The sequence below is a fragment of the Amblyraja radiata genome, chromosome 32, assembly GCF_010909765.2.
Source record: "Amblyraja radiata isolate CabotCenter1 chromosome 32, sAmbRad1.1.pri, whole genome shotgun sequence".
Lineage (NCBI taxonomy): Eukaryota > Metazoa > Chordata > Chondrichthyes > Rajiformes > Rajidae > Amblyraja > Amblyraja radiata.
Genome location: NC_045987.1, coordinates 1,167,284 through 1,186,838, shown reverse-complemented (window position 1 = coordinate 1,186,838; position 19,555 = coordinate 1,167,284). Strand labels below are relative to the sequence as shown.

Sequence of the window (19,555 nt, the reverse complement as noted above, 5' to 3'; positions counted from 1 at the left end):
TCTGCCACATCCTCTCTCGCTGCTCCCTCTCTGTGATTCCTCAAGCTCTCCGGTTCTACGACCACATTTTAACCCAGACTCTACCACAGCCACAGGTGTTTATTGGGTGCTTGCCTGTGCCTCAATCTAATCTCACTGTAACTAGGTTCTCACCCAACACACAGCTACCAATGGCCTGTTTCTTTTATCATTGTTACTTTGTTTGCATATCTTTCATTCATTTGTTCTATATCTCTCGACATCACCATCTATATCTCATGTTTCTCTTTCCCCTGACTCTCAGTCTGAAGAAGGGTCTCGACCCGAAATGACACCCATTCCTTATCTCCAGAGATGCTGTCTGACCCGCTGAGTTATTCCAGCTTTTTGTGTCTGTCTTCCATATCTTGAGACAATGACTGTGGCTCTAGTCCTCCAGCCAGGAGAAAAATCACCCCGCATCTACTCTGTCGGGCCGCATAAGAATTTTGTACATTTCTCTAAATTAAACTCTCATTCTTCAGAAGTGAAGAGAGTACAAGCCCAGTCTGAATCATTTCACTTCACCCTTGGCCATGATCCAAATGAACACATTGGAGCAGAGTCCAGAGGCTGGCTGCCTATTCCAGCTTCTATTGTTTATATTCTCAATTACCCACCACTTCACCACGAATCTGGTGAAACTTTGCTGCACTCCCTTTTTCTACATATATCATATCTTGGGGATGTGTTGGGGGGGGGGAGCAGATTTCCACAGGATCTTCACAATTACAGCAAGTTGAATATTCAAATTATCTTGCATTAAAAGCAAATTTCACACCCATTTGCATGCTGAAGCTACGTTAACTTTCAACAATCTATATCTGAGAGACAACAAAATGTATCGGAAGGAACTGCAGATGCTGGTTCACAATGAAGATAGACACAAAATGCTGGAGTAACTCTGCAGGGCCGGCAGCATCTCAGGAGAAAAGGAATGGGTGACGATTTGGGTTGAGAGATGAAGGGTCCTGATCCAAAACGTTCTCTCCAGAGATGCTGCCCGGCCTGCTGAGTTACTCCAGCATTCTGTGTCTTTATTTATCAGCCCTACAGGTTTGGCCACCATATTTTCTTTATTTGATTACATTCCACTAAAGTGTTTGTGTTGGGTTAAATTCACTAAATAAATAGAAGCTGCAACAGGGACAATGATACTGGGGGAGTAAGGAAATTAAACGCATATGTAGTATCTGTAGGGAGGAACACATATGTAGTATCTGTAGGACCAATGTGGTAGCTAGGAAGGAACACATGTAGTATATGTAGGGAGTAACACATGTGGTATCTGTAGGAGTACATACAGTATCTAAGAAGGAACATATATGTAATATCTGTAGGAACATATGTAGTAGCTATGAAGTAACACATGTAGTATATGTAGGGAGTAACACATGTGGTATCTAAGAAGGAACACATATGTAGTATCTGTAAGAAAACATGTATCTAGGCAGCTACACACATGTAGTATTTGTGAGAACACGTGTAGTATCTGTAGGGAGGAACACATGTAGTATCTGTAGGGAGGAACACGTGTAGTATCTGAAGGAACACATATGTTGTAGTATCTGTCAGAACACATGCAGTGTATCCATAGTGCAGGCCAGTAATCGTTGGTGCAGGCAGTGCCCGCCCGCGCCGCTGTCCGGGCCGCGCCGTCAGTGAAACACAGAGACAGCGGGGGCGGGGCCAGCAATGGCGGGGAGAGGGGTCACAGGTCAAACGGCGGGAACGCGCGGTGAGTGAGAGGGAGAGGGAGAGGGGGAGAGTGGCCTCTGTGTGTGTGTGTGTGTGTGGGGGGGGGGGGGGGGGGGAGTGAGGGAGAGAGAGATAGTGAGGAGGAGGGGGGGAGTGAGGGAGAGAGAGAGTGAGGAGCGAAGATAGAAGTAGGAGGGAGAGGTGGTGAGGAGAGAGGGAGTGTGTGAGGGTGAACGAGGGAGAGAGAGAGGACAGTGTGAGGGTGAATGAGGGAGAGGGGGAGAGAGGGAGGGGGGATGAGGGTAGTTATGAATGAGGGAGACGTGTTTAGGGTGATGGAGGGGGAGGGGAGAGGGAGGGAGAGGAGCAGAGGTGGTGGGTGTGGGAGGGATGGTTCATGGTTCTTGGTTTCTTGTTCCTCCAAAATATTCCAAATGGAATTTAAACTGGAGGTGGTGGAGGGAGGACTTCAGCTAGAAAGGGTTATTGGGTCCACACTGACACTGCCCATCCATCACCTGTTCACACTAGTTGCAGGATGACTGTGACAAGGATGAAGATTCCCTGGTCCTCATCTTTCTCCCCACCAGCCTCTGCATCCAACACATCATGCTCTGGATAGTTCCATCACCATCAACGTGATCCCACCACTAATCGCTTCTTCCCAACCCTGCCTGCCCTCTGCAGAGACTGTTCTATCCTGCACACACTAGGGACAATTTACATTAATGGGAAGTGTGTGAGGAAACCGGAGATCCTGGAGAAATCCCACGCAGGGAGAATATACAAACTCTGTACAGACATCCTGGATGTCTGGCGCTGTAAGGCAGTAGCTCTACTGCTGCACCACCATGTAAAGAAAGTTTTAAAAGGGTCTAGACTAGGAGCAAATAAATATAGCAACACCAACATAATTATCTTCGTAATTCTGGCTACTGAGATTTTACTTTCCAGTATTAACAAAACAAGGGCTCAGTTGATGTGAGTTGAAATTGTTGAACCAACATCGAGTGCAGAAAGCCGTAAGATGCCTTTAAAGAAGGTCTCGACCCGAAACGTCACCCATTCCATCTCTCCAGAGATGCTGCCAGTCCTGCTGAGTTACTCCAGCTTTTTGTGTCTATCTTCGTTTTATTGAATGAAGAGATGGATTAACATATGATGAGCATTTGTCGGCACTGGGCCTGTACTCACTGGAGTTTAGAATGATGGGGGGTGACCTCGTTGAAACTTACCGAATAGTGAAAGGCCTGGATAGAGTGGATGTGGAGAGGATGTTTCCACTGTTGGGAGAGTCTAGGACCAGAGGTCACAGCCTAAGAATTAAAGGACGTTCCTTTAAGAAGGAGATGAGGGGGAATTTCTTTAGTCAGAGGGTGGTGAATCGGTGGAATTCATTGACACAGAAGGCTGTGCTGGTCAAGTCAATGGATATTTTTATGGCAGAGATGGATAGATTTTTGATTAGTAAGGGTGTCAGGGGTTATGGGGAGAGGACAGGAGAATGGGGTTAGGATGGAGAGATAGATCAGCCATGATTGAATGGCGGAGAAGACTTGACGGGGCAAATGGCCTAATTCTGCTCCTATCACTTATGAGATATCAAGTTTACGTTGAACTGTACTTATTTCTGTACTTGTGGTTTAGGGATAAACAATGGCTGAGAGACCAGAGGACTTGAATCTGCCGAATGCTGTTATCACCAGGATTATAAAAGAGGCGGTGAGCAGAATATTCTTTGTCACTGTTCAGAGAAGGACTTGTGATGATTTAGCTTTGGTAGAACCAGGGAACATGTGCAACAAACACCTAATAGAAGTTTCATAAATTGTTTTCCTATTAAGTGGGTGAGAATTTTTAGTGTGCACTGTTTGGGAAAAAATATTTTTAAATGTGTTTTTGTCATTAATTATTTTTTTAATGTGAAAATGGGTTAGTACAGTTTGACAGCGTGATAACAGGCCATCAAACAGTGTATAAATGTGTAGGAAGGAACTGCAGATGCTGGTTTACACTGAAGACAGACACAAAATGCTGGAGTAACTCAGCGGGACAGGCAGCATCTCTGGAGAAAAAGAATGGGTGACGTTTCAGGTCGGGACCCTTCTTCAGACTCGACCCGAAACATCACCATTGCTTCCGGAGATGCTGCCTGTCCTGCTGAGTTACTCCAGCATTTTGCGTCCATCTTCAGTGTAAATCAGCATCTGCAGTTCCTTCCTACACATAAAATTGAGTTGATAATAAGACTGGGTCGTAACACAACAAAGGACTTCTGACGTTGATTGGCTGAGTCATGAAACTGTGAAATTGTGATTGTTGGGTGTTTTTACAAATTGCAGAGTCCACGCATTGCTGCACGGTGCCACAAAAAACTTGTGTGTAATTTGCTGCCAATGCAATTCAGATCAGATTAGTTTATTGTCATATACACCATGGTGCAGTGAAATTCCTTGCTCACATGAATCTCACCGAGTAAGCAATACACATTGTAATGATAAATAAAATGACCAGTGTATGATCGTAGTGTGGAATACGTTGAACAAAAGAATATGAAAGTATAAAAGGCAATAAAAGAATGAAACATAGAAAATAGGTACAGTTACAAATATGGGCACACCCAGGAATGGGGTGTAGAAGAGATGATGAGTTCATTTTAATCGGTTCATGAGTCAGATGGCAGTGGCAAAGAAACCGTTCTTATGCCAGGACATCAGAGCCTTTAGGCTCAAGTATTACACTAATGGCTCAATTGTAAGCACGTTTTATCTACCTGCTGATTAGTTCGCACACAATAAAAGCTTTTCACTGTACCATGGCACACGTGACAATAAACTAATCTGAGGAGCCTGTATCTTCTGGAAGTAGAAGAGACAAAAGGAATGGCCAAGGTGACATTACTTCCACTCGACCCGAAATGTCACCCATTCCCTCTCTCCAGAGATGCTGCCTGTCCCGCTGAGTTGCTGCAGCATTTTGTGTCAATACTGGTGAAAGGCACGCAAAGATGGAGATATGCCATTCTCTACTATAGTGTTGGTTCTATCATTTCTCTCTGCATCCGAGAGCGTGTCGTTGCATGAATTTACCTCTTCTCTCCAGCTGCCAGATGGAGTGAATGTATCAAAGGAAGCCCGCAGCGCAATATCCCGAGCGGCCAGTGTTTTTGTTCTTTATGCAACTTCCTGGTAAGAAACTACAGTTAAGCAGTAAAGCCTGTTGCCTTGAAGTTGTCCACCGGATCACCTTTAGAGGCTGTGATTGAAGAGTTACCAAAGTGGCAAAGTCCTATTGAAATTTGTGCTCATGGAATTGAAAGAGAACTTGATGTGATGATCTCGGGGAACCCATTGGATCAAAACACAATGTTGAGGAAGTGCATGGTTACAGACGAACAAACCCGTCTGCGTTTTGCCTCATTATAATTGATATTTGTGGGAATTTTCCAGTTTACGATTCGATACGATAGAACCTTATTTATCCCAGGAGGGAAATTGATCTGCCAACAATCATGAAAACACATGAAACATGAAATTAAAGTGTCGAGTGGAAAGGATTGGGGATGTGCAAAGATTGGGGTGGGGGGGCGGGGAGGGGGGGGGAGTCAGTCTCAGTCTACCCCAAGACAGAAGGGGGAGGAGTTGTACAGTTTGATCGCCACAGGGAAGAAGGATCTCCTGTGGCATTCTGTGCTGCATCAGGTTGGTCATGGTGGACTTAGACTTTATGGGAATTGTATGGAGATTACTTGAACTTATTTCACATAAACTCCAACAGGTTTTAATGCTTCAAACTTATTCATCCCTCTTTGTTAATTCTTTGATATGAATGTATTATATTTCATTGATTTGTATTAGTTTCTCTTCTATGCTTATCACTTATCAGATGCTAATCATCTGCATTTAACTAGTTCTTTGTTTTCTATGTGAATAGCTGTGCTGATAGTTACTTGCTTATCTATACTCAACTGCAATCTATCTGTGTTCAAAAGGGAACTGCAGATGCTGGAATATCGAAGGTACACAAAATTGCTGGAGGAACTCAGCGGGTGCAGCAGCATCTATGGAGCGAAGGAAATAGGCGACGTTTCGGGCCGAAACGTCGCCTATTTCCTTCGCTCCATAGATGCTGCTGCACCCGCTGAGTTCCTCCAGCAATTTTGTGTACCTGCAATCTATCTGTGTCGACCCGAAACATCACCCATTCCTTCTCTCCAGGGATGCTGCCTGTCCCGCTGAGTTACTCCAGCATTTTGTGTCTACAACCTATCTTGCTTATCTACACCGAACTACAACCTATTTTGCATATCTACACCACAACATATCTTGCTTGCATTAGGGACTTTGGGCTTGTCTTTTGCACTAATATTATTTGGATTTATTGAACTTTCTTTTGTTTATTGGGTCAACTATGAGGACTGTGTTTACAGACCTGTTATGCTGCTGGAAGTGAGAATTTCATTGTTCTGTTTTTGATACATGTGACAATTAAACACTCGTGATCTCTTAAAACTGTAATTGACGAGCTTGTGGTTTTGAACTGGTGCTGCCGGACCTTCAGATCATTTTGAATGTCCTATGATTAACACAAATCACCTGTATATGCAATGTTTTGTTCTGCTCATGAGAGTTTCAACAAAAATAAAATTTGTGGGAAGTAGAAATAGGAAGAAAGCTCATGTTCTAGGAGCAGAGTCTGGCCATTCGGCCCATCAAGTCTACTCCGCCATTCAATCATGACTGATCTATCTCTCCCTTACAACCCCATTCTCCTGCCTTCTCCCCATAACCCCTGACACCCGTACTAATCAAGAATCTATCAATCTCCACCTTAAAAATATCCAATGACTTGCTCCACAGACATCTGTAGCAATGAATTCCACGGATTCACCACCCTCTGACTAAAGACATTCGTCCTCATCGCCTTCCTAAAGGAACTTCCTCTAATTATGAGGCTGAGACCTCTAGTCTGAGACTCTCCCACTAGTGGAAACATCCTCTCCACATCCACTCAATCCAAGCCTTTCACTATTCGACATAACGTACAAGTGGGAGGGAAAAGTTTAGCCAAAACAGCACGGAGAGAGGGAGAAAAGTTCCAAAGAGCTCAGTGTTCTGCATATTTTCATTCAGTCTTTTCTCACATCCCTTATCAAGAGCTTCATTAATTTGTGAGTATTTGCTGCAGATTAGGTTGAGGCAACAACCATCAAATTTGGATTGAACCATGATCAATATGACCACGCCTTGTAAATCTAGCTGGACGACCAGGGCAAGGAACACCATTCTCATCCTTGCTTCTCATCAGTACCTTGTATCGGACATGGTCTGTTGCAGCAGGGAATTAAGCTGTCTCGGTCAGAGCTAATGTAAAGAAATACCAAGGCCCCCAACATGTAAGAAAGGATGAGATTAGGATGGATTAGGACAGGTTAGGATGGATATGGACCAAACGCAGGCAGGTGGGACTAGTGTAGATAGGACTTGTTGAGCCGAAGGGCCTGTTTCCACACTGTGTGACTCTCAATGACTCTCTGACAGTGCAAATAACTTTGCAATGAAGAGCAAGAGGAAAACACTGAGTGCGGCGGATGTCCTGGCTGCAATGGAGGAGATGGAGTTTGATCGATTCATCACTCCACTGAAGGATGCTTTGGAAGGTGAGGAAGTTATTACGTGGTCTTCACACTCTTCAACTTTAGAAACTGCATGAAATGAACAGTTAGTAATTCTATACAGTTACAGCAAAGATTGCATAATGAATACCATGTTAGTGGCTCCCTAACTAAAGGTTAGTTGAGAACTACATAGCAAAGTCCAAATGACATGGGTGGTACAGATACTAATCGCGATCCCCTGTGGCGCTCCCCTCTCACTGCTAGCAACGGGAATAAGGTACAGCAGCTTGCAAACCACTACCTCTTCTTCTTCTTTCGTGTGGCGTGCACCCCATCTTCCACCCCACCATTACCTCCAGCTTCATACACCAACTATCACCAGCCAGAAGAAGGGCCTCCACCTGAAACATTGCCCATCCATGTCCTCCTGAGATGCTGCCCAACCAGCTGAGTCCCTCCAGCGCTCTGCATTCTACGCAAGATTCCAGTATCTGCCGTTCTGGTGCCTCTGTAACCGTTATCAGGCTTTTGAACCTCACTGCACAGCCTTAACCACAAACCTACATCAGCAAGAAGCTACCATGGACATTTTATACGCTGCACTACCTACTTCATCTTGCTCTACAGTCTGGCTACAGCCAATCACTGATAATCTGTGGATTAGTTTATTATCTGTTTAGCTGTTGCGTTAATGTAAAGCTGTAACCAGTCTGTTATTAAATGTTCTTGAGTAACTACTCCAATCGCTGAAAACATTCTGAATAATTTCTGTGCTCTCCAGTGACTTTGTTTTTACTTAAACTATGCAATAAGATTACAAGACATAGGAGCAGAATTAGGCCATTTGGCCCATCAAGTCTGCTGTGCCATTTGATCACGGCTGATCTACCTTTCCCTCCCAACCCCATGATCTTTGACACCTTTACTAATCAAGAACTTATCAATCTCTGCTTTAAAAATACCCAATAACATGGACTCCACAGACGTCTGTGGCAATGAATTCCACAGGTTCACCATCCTCAGGCTAAAGAAATTCCTCATCTCCATTCTCAAGGTACATCCTTTTATTCTGAAGCTGTGACCTCTGGTCCGAGACTCTCCCGCTACTGGAAACATCCAGTCTATCCAGGCCCTCACAAATACCTTCATGAGACTCAAATAGGAAGGATGTATTTGGAAATTGCCAGTGGTCACAAGGATTATTGCTGTCCACCGCTGTTCTGTTGCTGATACAGCTTTTAATTTGTGCTCTGTTTAGTTGTTGTTTCATCTTCCCTACTGAAGGCTTGCAGTAATCCTAGTCCTGGCAATTGCCAATCCCTTGAAATCAAAGATAGACAAATAGCTGGAGTAATTCAGCGGGACAGGCAGCATCTCCGTAGAGAAGGAATGGGTGACGTTTCGGGTCGAGACCCTTCTTCAGACTGGTTAAGGATAAGGGAAACGAGAGATATAGACAGTGATGTGGAGAGATAAAGAACAATGAATGAAATACATGCAAAAAAGTAACAATGATAAAGGAAACAGGCCATTGTTGGCTGTTTGTCGGGTGAAAACGAGAAGCTGGTGCAACTTGGGTGGGGGACGGATAGAGAGAGAGGGAATGCCCAGGCAAAATATGAGATGCTGTTCCTCCAATTTGCGTTTAGCCTCACTCTGACAATGGAGGTCTAGGATGGAAAGATCAGTGTGGGAATGGGAAGAAGTGTCCAGCAACCGGGAGATCAGGTTGGTTCAAGTGGGCTGAGCGAAGGTGTTCCGTGAAACAATCGCCCAGTCTAATCAAAGATGATCTTTCCCCTCAGCTTACAAGCGAGAGCAAAGAGGAAAGAAAGAAGCTTCGGAACTAAAGAAGAAGGATAAGAAACCCGAGAACGAGGAACACAAGAGCAAGGAAAACGAGGAAGATGCAGAAGAGGTGAAGATGGTGGAAGATGAGGAGCAGAAGGAGGTTGAAAACGAGGAAGAGGACGTGGAGAACTGAAGCTTTCATGCAACTACAATAGGAATGGTGTCTGGAAACTGGCCTTGATCACCAGGATTATTGCTGTCCACCTCCATGCTCTGGTTACGGGTGTTAAGACCATTCAAGAAGCATTCGTGGATCAGCCTTCTGTTTTTGTACATTTCGATGAAATTGAAACCTTTTTTATTTTGTTACCATTTGTGTTCATTTGTAAAACAATGTTTTAATAACGCATTAAAAAGGGCAATTTTTTTTTGCACTTACATTGTTATCAAAATGGTTCTAGGAAATTGTCAATATCAGTACAGGAGGTGCCTGTTGTCACTACTGGGTTGTGGTTAGTTTACTATTGTCATGTGTACCGAGGGACCCCCGGGGTATAGGTTTGTGCCGGCATCATTGACTGACGTATCAGGTCACCGAAAAAGTCGCGGCGTGATGACGTTTTGACGCGCGGAGTCTCGAGTGTCGTAATATTTTTTTTGTCGCCACTGGATTTTGAAATGTTCAAAATCTTTCAGCGACCCGGATACGTCAGTCAATGACGCCGGCAGTCGCCGAAAAAAATCGCCGAGTGGGACAGGCCCTTAATTTTTCCTGTACCTCTTGCCTGTTGGGAGAGGGAGGAGAGGCAGGGGCCAGGATGAGGCTGATCCTCGATTACACTGGTGGCCTTGCCGAGGCAGTGTGAACTGCAGAGCGAGGTTGGTTTGCATGGTCTAGGGAGGCTATATCACTGCAACTTATTGCAGGTCTTGGATGGATCTGTTCCCAAACTAAGGGAATGGTGAAACTTGTGACGTTATAAATGATGGCAATCTCATGCAGCACCTCATACAGTCTTGCCTGCATTTGGCCCAAATCCCTCCAAAACTGCTCTTGCCCACCACAGATGTTAGGCTCACTGGTCTAGTTCCCAGGCCTTTCCCTGCAGCCATTCTTAAATATAGGCAAAACATCACCCTTGTGTGTTCCAACACCACCTGCATCTAATGAGTGTTCATATCTCAGCCATGGATCCTGTCATTTCTTCTCTAGCTTCCTAATGTTCTTGGATACATCAAGCCCTGGAGATTTGTCTACCTTCACACGCCTTACAATGTCCAGCAGTTCCTTGACCATAATACCAACGTCCTTGAGGGATGTTCATTAAGTTCCCCAGTCTTCACGCCTTTCCCCACAGTAAAGAGAGGAGAAATACTCATTGAGGATCTGCCCAACTTCTGTGGCTCTGCAATCAGACACTGTTTTGGTTTCTGAGGAACCCTGTTCCCTCTAAATTATTTGAGGAGAAACACTCCAGCTATTAGCCCAACATCAGATATGGGAAGTGTTTAACAGCGTAGACACCCAAGGAAGAAAAACGACAGAAATCAGACTTTATATCAACATGTTGTTATTTTATTACAAGTTGTTGGAAGTTTGGTTTCCGGCATTTCCTCTTCATTCCTGTTGAAAATAAAGTGAAATATGAGTGACTGTAGACAATGCATGGAAGGTTAGTGCAATACACAGTAATGGCAACACTCACAGTAGGACACTCGACACGGCCATCATTGATCTCTTCAATGACACTGTGAGGATGTTTGCCGTCAATGTTGCAGCCAATGGACTGAGCAGTTCCAAGGATTTCCTTTATAGTTCCTGCAATAATTCAAGAATAAAGTCCTCAATACAATTTTAGAGACTTGGCACAAGTAAATAGCAGACACCAAGCTGCTGCACTGCAAGGATTACCCACCTGAAAGCTCTCTGGCGAGAGAACGATGCCTCATCTGTCGGGCAATACTAAGCACCTCATCGAAGGTGACGCTGCCAGTGTGTTTAACTGGAGAAAAATGGAGCAGCATCAGTAAATTGAACAGACTGTCCTTCATAACCTAAGACACATGCATCACCAACAGATATATCCAGAAGCCTAACTGATTGAATTGAAAAATGAACTGCATGGCCATCCATTCCACAACCACATGCCCAATTCAAAATCAATGGCTACAGCTCTACTATAGAGCTACTATCTCTAACCAGCAAGTGTTTTTTCAAGCAAGCTGCAATGCACTGCCCCCCTTACACACACCACTTCCCACACTTTCAGCGGAGGCGACCATTGACGGGAAATTCAGCATCACCCTCAATACGCCGCAACAACCAAGGATGTGAAGAACAAGGCCTCAGAATAGACACTGCACTCACCCACTGGGCAAAATGTGAGCCTGCTCTCCCATATGCTGCTGAGATCTGGATTACCTGCAGTATGTGTCTCAAGACATTGCAGATGCACCAACATGGAGACCGTTTATTCGCAATCACTTCCATTGGACAGAAACATCATTCACACACTCAGCATTAGACACTGAAATAGGCTCTATTCCATGCTCCCACGTGGGAAGAAATTAAGACTTCTAGAAGAAAAGATTCAAAGACATGCTCAGAACTCATCTTCATTCGTCATCTTCTGATGAAATCCACGCTCCCACCAACCCCTGGGAATCTCACGCTGACGAAACCCTGATGCATTGGGATCATACAGAAGTTCTGCACCAACAGTGGAAGGTCCACATTCTAACAACCCACATAACTGGATTGGAAGATATCCTCTATGATTCGGGTCATGAAGACTATTTGGGCTTGGTTGTATTGCAGGCAAATCATGACATTTCCATTCATAACATGCATACGAGCTGTAGGTCCAATCCTCTTGCATTCCAATCCACAGTAAATCACTCTGAGGATAGGAGGAATTTCACACAACCCATTTTTCTCTAAATGGAAATAAAATCAAATGAAGTCTGAAGAAGGGTCTAAACCCAAAAACGTCACCCATGCTTTTGCTCCAGAGATGCTGCCTGACCTGCTGACTTACTCCAGCGCTTTGTGCCTAAAATCAAATGAACACCCACCACTCCAGCTGGAAAGTTTAGAGTGGCTGAAGTTCCCTCACTTCATACCAACACTTACTATTTTTTTGCTTCTTTCTGTCCCTGGGTGGTTCCTTCAGGGCTTTGATGATGAGGGCAGAAGCTGATGGGACAACCTGAATCTGTGAATGAGAGACAGCTGTCAGTACCAGACACACAAGAGAAGACAACAAAACATACCCTGAAAAATCACCTGCTACAATAGAACACAGCACATATTGTCGAACTGCTTTTAAAACCACTGATTAGCTGTGCCCAATGTATCAATGATTGACACTAGCCTGGTTTAGCAGCAAACGAGACCCGTGTCCCCCCCAGTTGGGAATGCATCAATGATGAACGAGCTAACCCATTGTTCTGAACATCCATAACACCTGTGATCCCAGGGCATTGATCTAGTTTAGATACAGTGTTGAAACAGGGCCTTCGACCCACCGGGTCCGCACCAACCAGCGATCCCGGCACACGAACACCTTCCTACACACACTAGGGACAATTTACATTTATACCAAGCCAATTAACCTACAAACCTGTACGTCTTTGGAGTGTGGGAGGAAACCCACGTGGGTCACGGGGAGAACACACAAACTGTACAGACAACATCCGTAATCAGGATCGACCCCGGGTCTCTGGCGCTGTGTGGCAGCATCTACCGCTGTACCACCGTGCCGCCCACTAATAAATTGTATTTATTTTTTCCTGCAGTTAACCAAAAACTCCAATCTTTTTATAAAGCTGTACCTATCTTTACCTGGGCCTGTCGATTCTGAATAGTCAGCTGGATGGTGATACGAAGACCCTTCCAGTCACCGGTAGCCTTGGCAATGTCATCACCCACTTTCTTGGGAGACTACACAGGAGCAGAAGGAGAAAGACAAAGAGTTTGATGAAAGAAGCCACAGAATTACATGAGAGCTGTACTTGAAGGGCAGGTGTGTAGAGACTCACCAGACCCAGTGGGCCGATCTTTGGAGCCAGAGCTGACGTGGCACCCACTTCACCTCCAGTACATCTGAGGTACACTGTGGAGACAAAGACAGACACATTTTACACCACACATCACAGCCTGGTATTCCTCTGCTGCACCTAGACTGGGTGGCAATCGTACATCTTTCATTCTAACAAGCAACCCTACATGCAGCAAGCAGAGTCTGAAGAAGAGTTACGACCCGAAATGTCAGCTATTCCTTTTCTCCAGAGAAGCTGCCTGACCCGCTGAGTTATTGGGACTTTTGTGTCTATCTGCGGTATAAACCAGCATCAGCAGTTCCTTCCTACACATGCGGTGATAAGGCTTCAATTTAGTCATTTAAATGAAATTATCTCCACAGCAATAGAGCAACTAACATTCAGGGCTGAAGCAGCCAACAAGATGTACTGCAGGGCCAAGGTGGGCAGTCGTGCCCCCGCCAGCACCGACTTGATGCATTGACAGACCACCCAGATTCTGTTTGCCCAGCACCATCTATTCATGCTGCCTGGCCCCAACACTGGCCTGCCAGCTCCATTCTAACAGAGCAAAACACAAAGTGCTGGAGGAACTCAGCAGGGCAGGCAGATCTGTGGAGGGAATGGACAGGCAGCATTTTCAACCTGAAAAGTCTCCTGTCACTTCCACACATGCTGCCTGACCCGCTGAGTTTCTCCAGCACCGAGTGTTTTGCTCAAGATGCCAACATCCCAACTGAGGAGCCCCAATTCCCCAGCTCAGTCCCGAGCCACCATTAGACCATCAACCTGGTGAATAACATCAACATGACACGTCCTCCATCACAGGAGCTCGGCCCTTAAACTCAACACAATAAGAATGCAGATGTAGTCTCGTTGCTTCCCACGTGGTTGGTGCAATCTTCCTACAACAATAGGTTTATAAACATTGACCTGCGGGCCCGGGATGACAACCCGCTCCCCGGGCATCACTCGGAGCGGCTGCCCGCCCGCCAGCCCTCCCGCCCGGGGAACACGCGGCCCGAGGCCCAGGCCTGAGGCCTAACCCCGGACCCGGCCCCGCATCCTCCACTCACCGACTTTGATCTCGTTGGGGTCGAATTTGGGAGGCATGGCGACGAGCTAGAGTTCGAGCTTGGGCGGGTACGGTGTCGGATGAGCCCGGCTTCGGGACGACCGAGGAAGAGTTGCACCGTCGCCGCCGACAGCCAAGAGGGACGCGGCTCCACGCTCACGCCTTATATACCCGGGCTAGCGTCACCACGTTTCCGGGCGGCCATGTTGAGTGAGGCAGAGAAGGTCGCTCCTCTATGATCTTTGGTCGCGACAGCCATGTTGAGTGAGGCAGAGAAGATCGCGACAGCCATGTTGAGTGAGGCAGAGAAGTTCGCAGCAGCCATGTTGAGTGAGGCAGAGAAGATCGCGACAGCCATGTTGAGTGAGGCAGAGAAGGTCGCGACAGCCATGTTGAGTGAGGCAGAGAAGGTCGCAGCAGCCATGTTGAGTGAGGCAGAGAAGGTCGTGGCAGCCATGTTGAGTGAGGCAGAGAAGGTCGTGGCAGCCATGTTGAGTGAGGCAGAGAAGGTCGTGGCAGCCATGTTGAATGAGGCAGAGAAGGTCGCCGCAGCCATGTTGAGTGAGGCAGAGAAGGTCGCGACAGCCATGTTGAGTGAGGCAGAGAAGGTCGTGGCAGCCATGTTGAGTGAAGCAGAGAAGGTCGCGACAGCCATGTTGAGTGAGGCAGAGAAGGTCGCGACAGCCATGTTGAGTGAGGCAGAGAAGGTCGTGGCAGCCATGTTGAGTGAGGCAGAGAAGGCACAACTCTGAAGAAGGTAGACAAAAATACCTGAGAAACTCAGCGGGTGAGGCAGCATCTATGGAGCGAAGGAAATAGGCAACGTTTCGGGGTGAAACCCTTCTTCAGATTTTTCAGCATCTGCAGTTCCTTCTTAAACACTTGAAGAAGGGTCTCGACCCGAAACATCACCTATTCCTTTTCTCCAGAGAGGCTGCCTGACCCGCTGAGTTACTTCAGCACTATGTGTCGATCCTCGGTTTAATGCAGCATCAGCAGCTCCTTCCTACTTACACCAGCCATGTTGAGTGAGCCAGAGAATGTCGTGGCAGCCATGTTGAGTGAGGCAGAGAAGGTCGCGACAGCCATGTTGAGTGAGGCAGAGAAGGTCGCGATAGCCATGTTGAGTGAGGCAGAGAAGGTCGCGACAGCCATGTTGAGTGAGGCAGAGAAGGTCGCGACAGCCTTGTTAAGTGAGGCAGAGAAGGTCGCGACAGCCATGTTGAGTGAGGCAGAGAAGGTCGCGACAGCCATGTTGAGTGAGGCAGAGAAGGTCGCGACAGCCTTGTTAAGTGAGGCAGAGAAGGTCGCGACAGCCATGTTGAGTGAGGCAGAGAAGGTCGCGAAAGCCATGTTGAGTGAGGCAGAGAAGGTCGCGGCATTCATCAGTGAAGAAGAGTCTCGACCCGAAACTACAAATGTTTTAGTGTCCCAGATAGAACAATGACATTCTTACTTGCAGCAGCACAACAGAATATATGAACATAGTGCTCTATAAACAATATAAGAAACGAGAACAAAGTGAAGTGTGTGTATATATATATTCCTCTCCTCCAGAGATGCTGTCTGACTCTCTCTGAGTTACTCCAGCATTGTGTGTCCATGAGCACCACAAGAAACCTCTCGATACAAAAATGCTGGAGTAGCTCAGCGGGCCAGACAGCATCTCTGGATCCCGCTTCTCCACAGATGCTGCCTGCTGTTTCCACAATGTATCACTCTATCACCCACTGGGTGGCTCCAGGGCTCTGTGTGTCTCGGGTGTTGCAGCGTCTGCAGCATCTTGTCGTCGCGTGACGGCTCGTTGGCGCTGGAGGAGCGAGGCGGGAGGCGGGAGGGAGACGAGGGGAGAGGCCGCGCCGTCCGTCCGTCCGCAGCCCACCCACCCTCGCCAGACCCCGACACACGGCCCACCCGGGCCCCGACACACGGCCCACACGGCCCACCCGGGCCCCGACATGATGCTCTTCTCCCGGAAGAAGAAGCAGAAGGAAGAGGCGCGGAAACGCCTGGAATATCAGATGTGCCTGGTGAGCGACACGGACCCGGCCCCGGCCCCGGCCCACCCGGGAGAGGCAGGGCGGTGTGGAGGGTCGGGACAGGGGGTGAGGGTGAGGGGGGTGAAGGGGGTCAGGGTGAAGGGGGGTCGGGGTGAGGGGGGTCGGGGTGAGGGTGAGGGGGGTCGGGCTGGGGCAGAGGGAGAGGGTGGGCGGTGTCCGCTGCTCCGGCTCTCTCCACATCAGTTTGCCTTTCCAATGATTCCCTTCCATTGGACCAGTTTCAGTTTGCTGTTCAAGTTTACTCTCCTTTCCCCTCCCCAAGACGCCAACGTTTAATGATCAATGTTGTAGAAATGAACTGCAGATGTGGCTTTAAACCGAAGACAGACGTTAAACGTTATTCCCTTATCATGTTTAGGAAAGATCTACAGATGCTGGTTTAAATCGAAGGCAGACACAAAATGCTGGAGTAACTCAGCGGGACAGACTTCTTCAGTCTGAAGAAGGGTCTCCCATTCCTTCTCTCCAGAGATGTTGCCTGTCCGACTGAGTTACTACAGCTTTTTGTGTCTGTCTAACGTTTAATGATCAAATCTCTTGAACGTTCCTGACAACAGTCGGTGAACGGTTTGGTGTTAACCTCACAATACCGATCCCCACCCCATGATCGATGAAGCAGTCCTTAGGTATATCCTTTTCTCACGAAGTGGACATAATACTCCAGGATTTGCTCTCACCTAACCTGGTCTAACTGTAGTCAACCTTTTCAAGGATTCTCTATATCCTTTGTCCTGTTAGCCTCCCACTGGTTATAATTGCTAGGTAACTTTGCTCAGACATTGGCTCACATTCTTCTATCTCTCTCACACTCCCACAAATGTGGAGTAGACTTGATGGGCCGACTGGCCTAATTCTGTTCCTGTCACATGAAATCCAGATTGCCCTTTCTTGTTCCTCCATCCAAACCATTTGGCACAGAGGTAGTGTTCCGCCTTACAGCGCCAGAGATCCGGGTTCGATCCCGACGATGGGTGCTGTCTGTATGGATTTGCATGTTCTCCCTGTGACCTGTGTGGGCTTTCTCCGGGATCTCCGGTTTCCTCCACATTCCAAAGACATAGAAACATAGAAAATAGGTGCAGGAGTAGGCCATTCAGCCCTTCGAACCTGCACCGCCATTCAATATGATCATGGCTGATCATCCAACTCAGTATCCTGTACCTGCCTTCTCTCCATACCCCTGATCCCTTTAGCCACAAGGGCCACATCTAACTCCCTCTTAAATATAGCCAATGAACTGGCCTCAACTACCTTCTGCGGGAGAGAATTCCAGAGATTCACCACTCTCTGTGTGAAAAAGGTTTTCCTCATCTCGGTCCTAAAAGATTTCCTCCTTATCCTTAAACTGTGACCCCTTGTTCTGGACTTCCCCAACATCGGGAACAATCTTCCTGCATCTAGCCTGTCCAACCCCTTAAGAATTTTGTAAGTTTCTATAAGATCCCCCCTCAATCTTCTAAATTCTAGCGAGTACAAACCGATTCTATCCAGTCTTTCTTCATATGAAAGTCCTGACATCCCAAGAATCAGTCTGGTGAACCTTCTCTGTACTCCCTCTATGGCAAGAATGTCTTTCCTCAGATTAGGAGACCAAAACTGTACGCAATACTCCAAGTGTGGTCTCACCAAGACCCTGTACAACTGCAGTAGAACCTCCCTGCTCCTATACTCAAATCCTTTTGCAATGAATGCTAACATACCATTCGCCTTCTTCACTGCCTGCTGCACCTGCATGCCTACTTTTAATGACTGGTGTACAATGACACCCAGGTCTCGTTGCATCTCCCCCTTTCCTAATCGGCCACCATTCAGATAATAATCTACTTTCCTGTTTTTGCCACCAAAGTGGATAACCTCACATTTATCCACATTATACTGCATCTGCCATGCATTTGCCCACTCACCCAGCCTATCCAAGTCACCTTGTAGCCTCCTAGCATTCTCCTCACAGCTAACACTGCCCCCCAGCTTCGTGTCATCCGCAAACTTGGAGATGTTGCATTCAATTCCCTCGTCCAAATCATTAATATATATCGTAAATAGCTGGGGTCCCAGAACTGAGCCTTGCGGTACCCCACTAGTCACTGCCTGCCATTGTGAAAAGGACCCGTTTACTCCTACTCTTTGCTTCCTGTCTGCCAGTCAGTTCTCTATCCACATCAATACTGAACCCCCAATACCGTGTGCTTTAAGTTTGTATACTAATCTCTTATGTGGGACCTTGTCGAAAGCCTTCTGAAAGTCCAGATATAACACATCCACTGGTTCTCCCTTATCCACTCTACTAGTTACATCCTCGAAAAATTTTATAAGATTCGTCAGAACTGGTTTGTAGGCTAATTGGCTAAATTGTAAATTGTCCCTGGTGTGTAGGACAGAGTTAGTGTATGGGGAACGCTGGTCAGCACGGACTCGGTGGGCCGAAGGGCCTGTTTCCTCGCTGTATCTCTAAACTAAACCGCATTTGTTGATCTCTCCTGTGCAGTGCCCTTCCACCTCCCCACCTAGTTTATACTCTCTACAACACCACCAGTAAACATCTCCACAATAATATTTGTCCCGTTCCCCTTGGGATGCAAGCTGTCTGTCTAAACCAGGCCTCACCTTTTCCCAATGTGCCCATTATCTAAGATAATTGCAACATCTTTTAAACCATATGTTAATTTATTCCTACTGCTGTACTCATTAATGTACAGTACGAGAAGTGACCAAGGAATCCAACTAACTTTGAAGAAACATTCCTTCCAAACCCGTCCCATCATAAATTGTAACCCATTCATAAATGTACATCAATGAATAACATACTAGCCTTCTCTTTCATTAAAAAAATGCCCTAACTAATCCACTCTTCCCCAATAGGGGTGAACAGCCAGATTAAATAGGCTGGCCCTCATTCTTTATAGTTTAGAAAAATAAGAGATGACCTCACCCTTAGAAGGTTGGGCAGAGTAGACACAGGAAACCAATACGAGGAGTCATGGTCTATAAATAATGGACATGCCAATATACAACAGACAATAGGTGCAGGAGGAGGCCATTCGGCCCTTCGAGCCAGCTCCGCCATTCAATGTGATCATGGCTGATCATCCACAATCAGTAACCCGTTCCTGCCTTCTCCCCATATCCCCTGACTCCGCTATCTTTAAGAGCCCTATCTAGCTCTCGAAAGTATCCAGAGAACCGGCCTCCACCGCCCTCTGAGGCAGAGAATTCCACAGACTCGCAACTCTCTGTGCGAAAATGGAGACCTAGCTG

The 19,555-nt window shown here is 46.7% G+C and overlaps 3 protein-coding genes across 5 annotated transcripts in view; 2 read left to right on the top strand and 1 right to left on the bottom strand.

The window, feature by feature from the left end:
* Positions 1–1,703: 1,703 nt before the first annotated feature.
* Positions 1,704–9,562, top strand: pole3 (DNA polymerase epsilon 3, accessory subunit). Its single transcript, XM_033048731.1, has 5 exons — positions 1,704–1,756; positions 3,364–3,438; positions 4,819–4,904; positions 7,257–7,375; positions 9,139–9,562. Exons 2-5 carry the CDS (start codon positions 3,373–3,375, stop codon positions 9,315–9,317), a joined length of 450 nt encoding a protein of 149 aa, XP_032904622.1. The 5' UTR covers positions 1,704–1,756; positions 3,364–3,372; the 3' UTR covers positions 9,318–9,562.
* A 1,116-nt stretch (positions 9,563–10,678) lies between these two features.
* On the bottom strand, positions 10,679–14,399 carry rpl12 (ribosomal protein L12). The gene is made up of 7 exons (XM_033048690.1): positions 14,242–14,399; positions 13,166–13,239; positions 12,969–13,067; positions 12,258–12,339; positions 11,041–11,127; positions 10,831–10,943; positions 10,679–10,748 (listed from the first exon to the last, which is right to left on the bottom strand). Exons 1-7 carry the CDS (start codon positions 14,276–14,278, stop codon positions 10,743–10,745), a joined length of 498 nt encoding a protein of 165 aa, XP_032904581.1. The 5' UTR covers positions 14,279–14,399; the 3' UTR covers positions 10,679–10,742.
* Positions 14,400–16,030: 1,631 nt separating this feature from the next.
* The window catches only part of lrsam1 (leucine rich repeat and sterile alpha motif containing 1), a 38,161-nt gene continuing 34,636 nt past the window's right edge, over positions 16,031–19,555 (top strand). For 2 of the 3 annotated variants that reach the window (XM_033049176.1, XM_033049174.1), the window contains exon 1: positions 16,031–16,270. In XM_033049176.1, coding sequence (XP_032905067.1) covers positions 16,199–16,270 — 72 coding nt within the window. In that variant the 5' untranslated portion in view covers positions 16,031–16,198. The remainder of the gene's footprint in view (positions 16,271–19,555) is intronic. The other variant, XM_033049175.1, reaches the window with a different exon arrangement.

Excerpts from the sequence above, each read along its gene's own strand:
- rpl12 (XM_033048690.1), bottom strand. The coding sequence starts at position 14,278 with ATGCCTCCCAAATTCGACCCCAACGAGATCAAAGTCG. Across the intron at positions 13,240-14,241 it reads CCCCAACGAGATCAAAGTCG|TGTACCTCAGATGTACTGGA; the intron begins GTGAGTGGAGGA and ends TTGTCTCCACAG. Across the intron at positions 11,128-12,257 it reads CAGAAAGAAGCAAAAAAATA|TTAAACACACTGGCAGCGTC; the intron begins GTAAGTGTTGGT and ends ATTTTTCTCCAG.
- pole3 (XM_033048731.1), top strand. The coding sequence starts at position 3,373 with ATGGCTGAGAGACCAGAGGACTTGAATCTGCCGAATGCTGTTATCACC. Across the intron at positions 3,439-4,818 it reads CCAGGATTATAAAAGAGGCG|CTGCCAGATGGAGTGAATGT; the intron begins GTGAGCAGAATA and ends TCTTCTCTCCAG. Across the intron at positions 4,905-7,256 it reads GTTCTTTATGCAACTTCCTG|TGCAAATAACTTTGCAATGA; the intron begins GTAAGAAACTAC and ends ACTCTCTGACAG.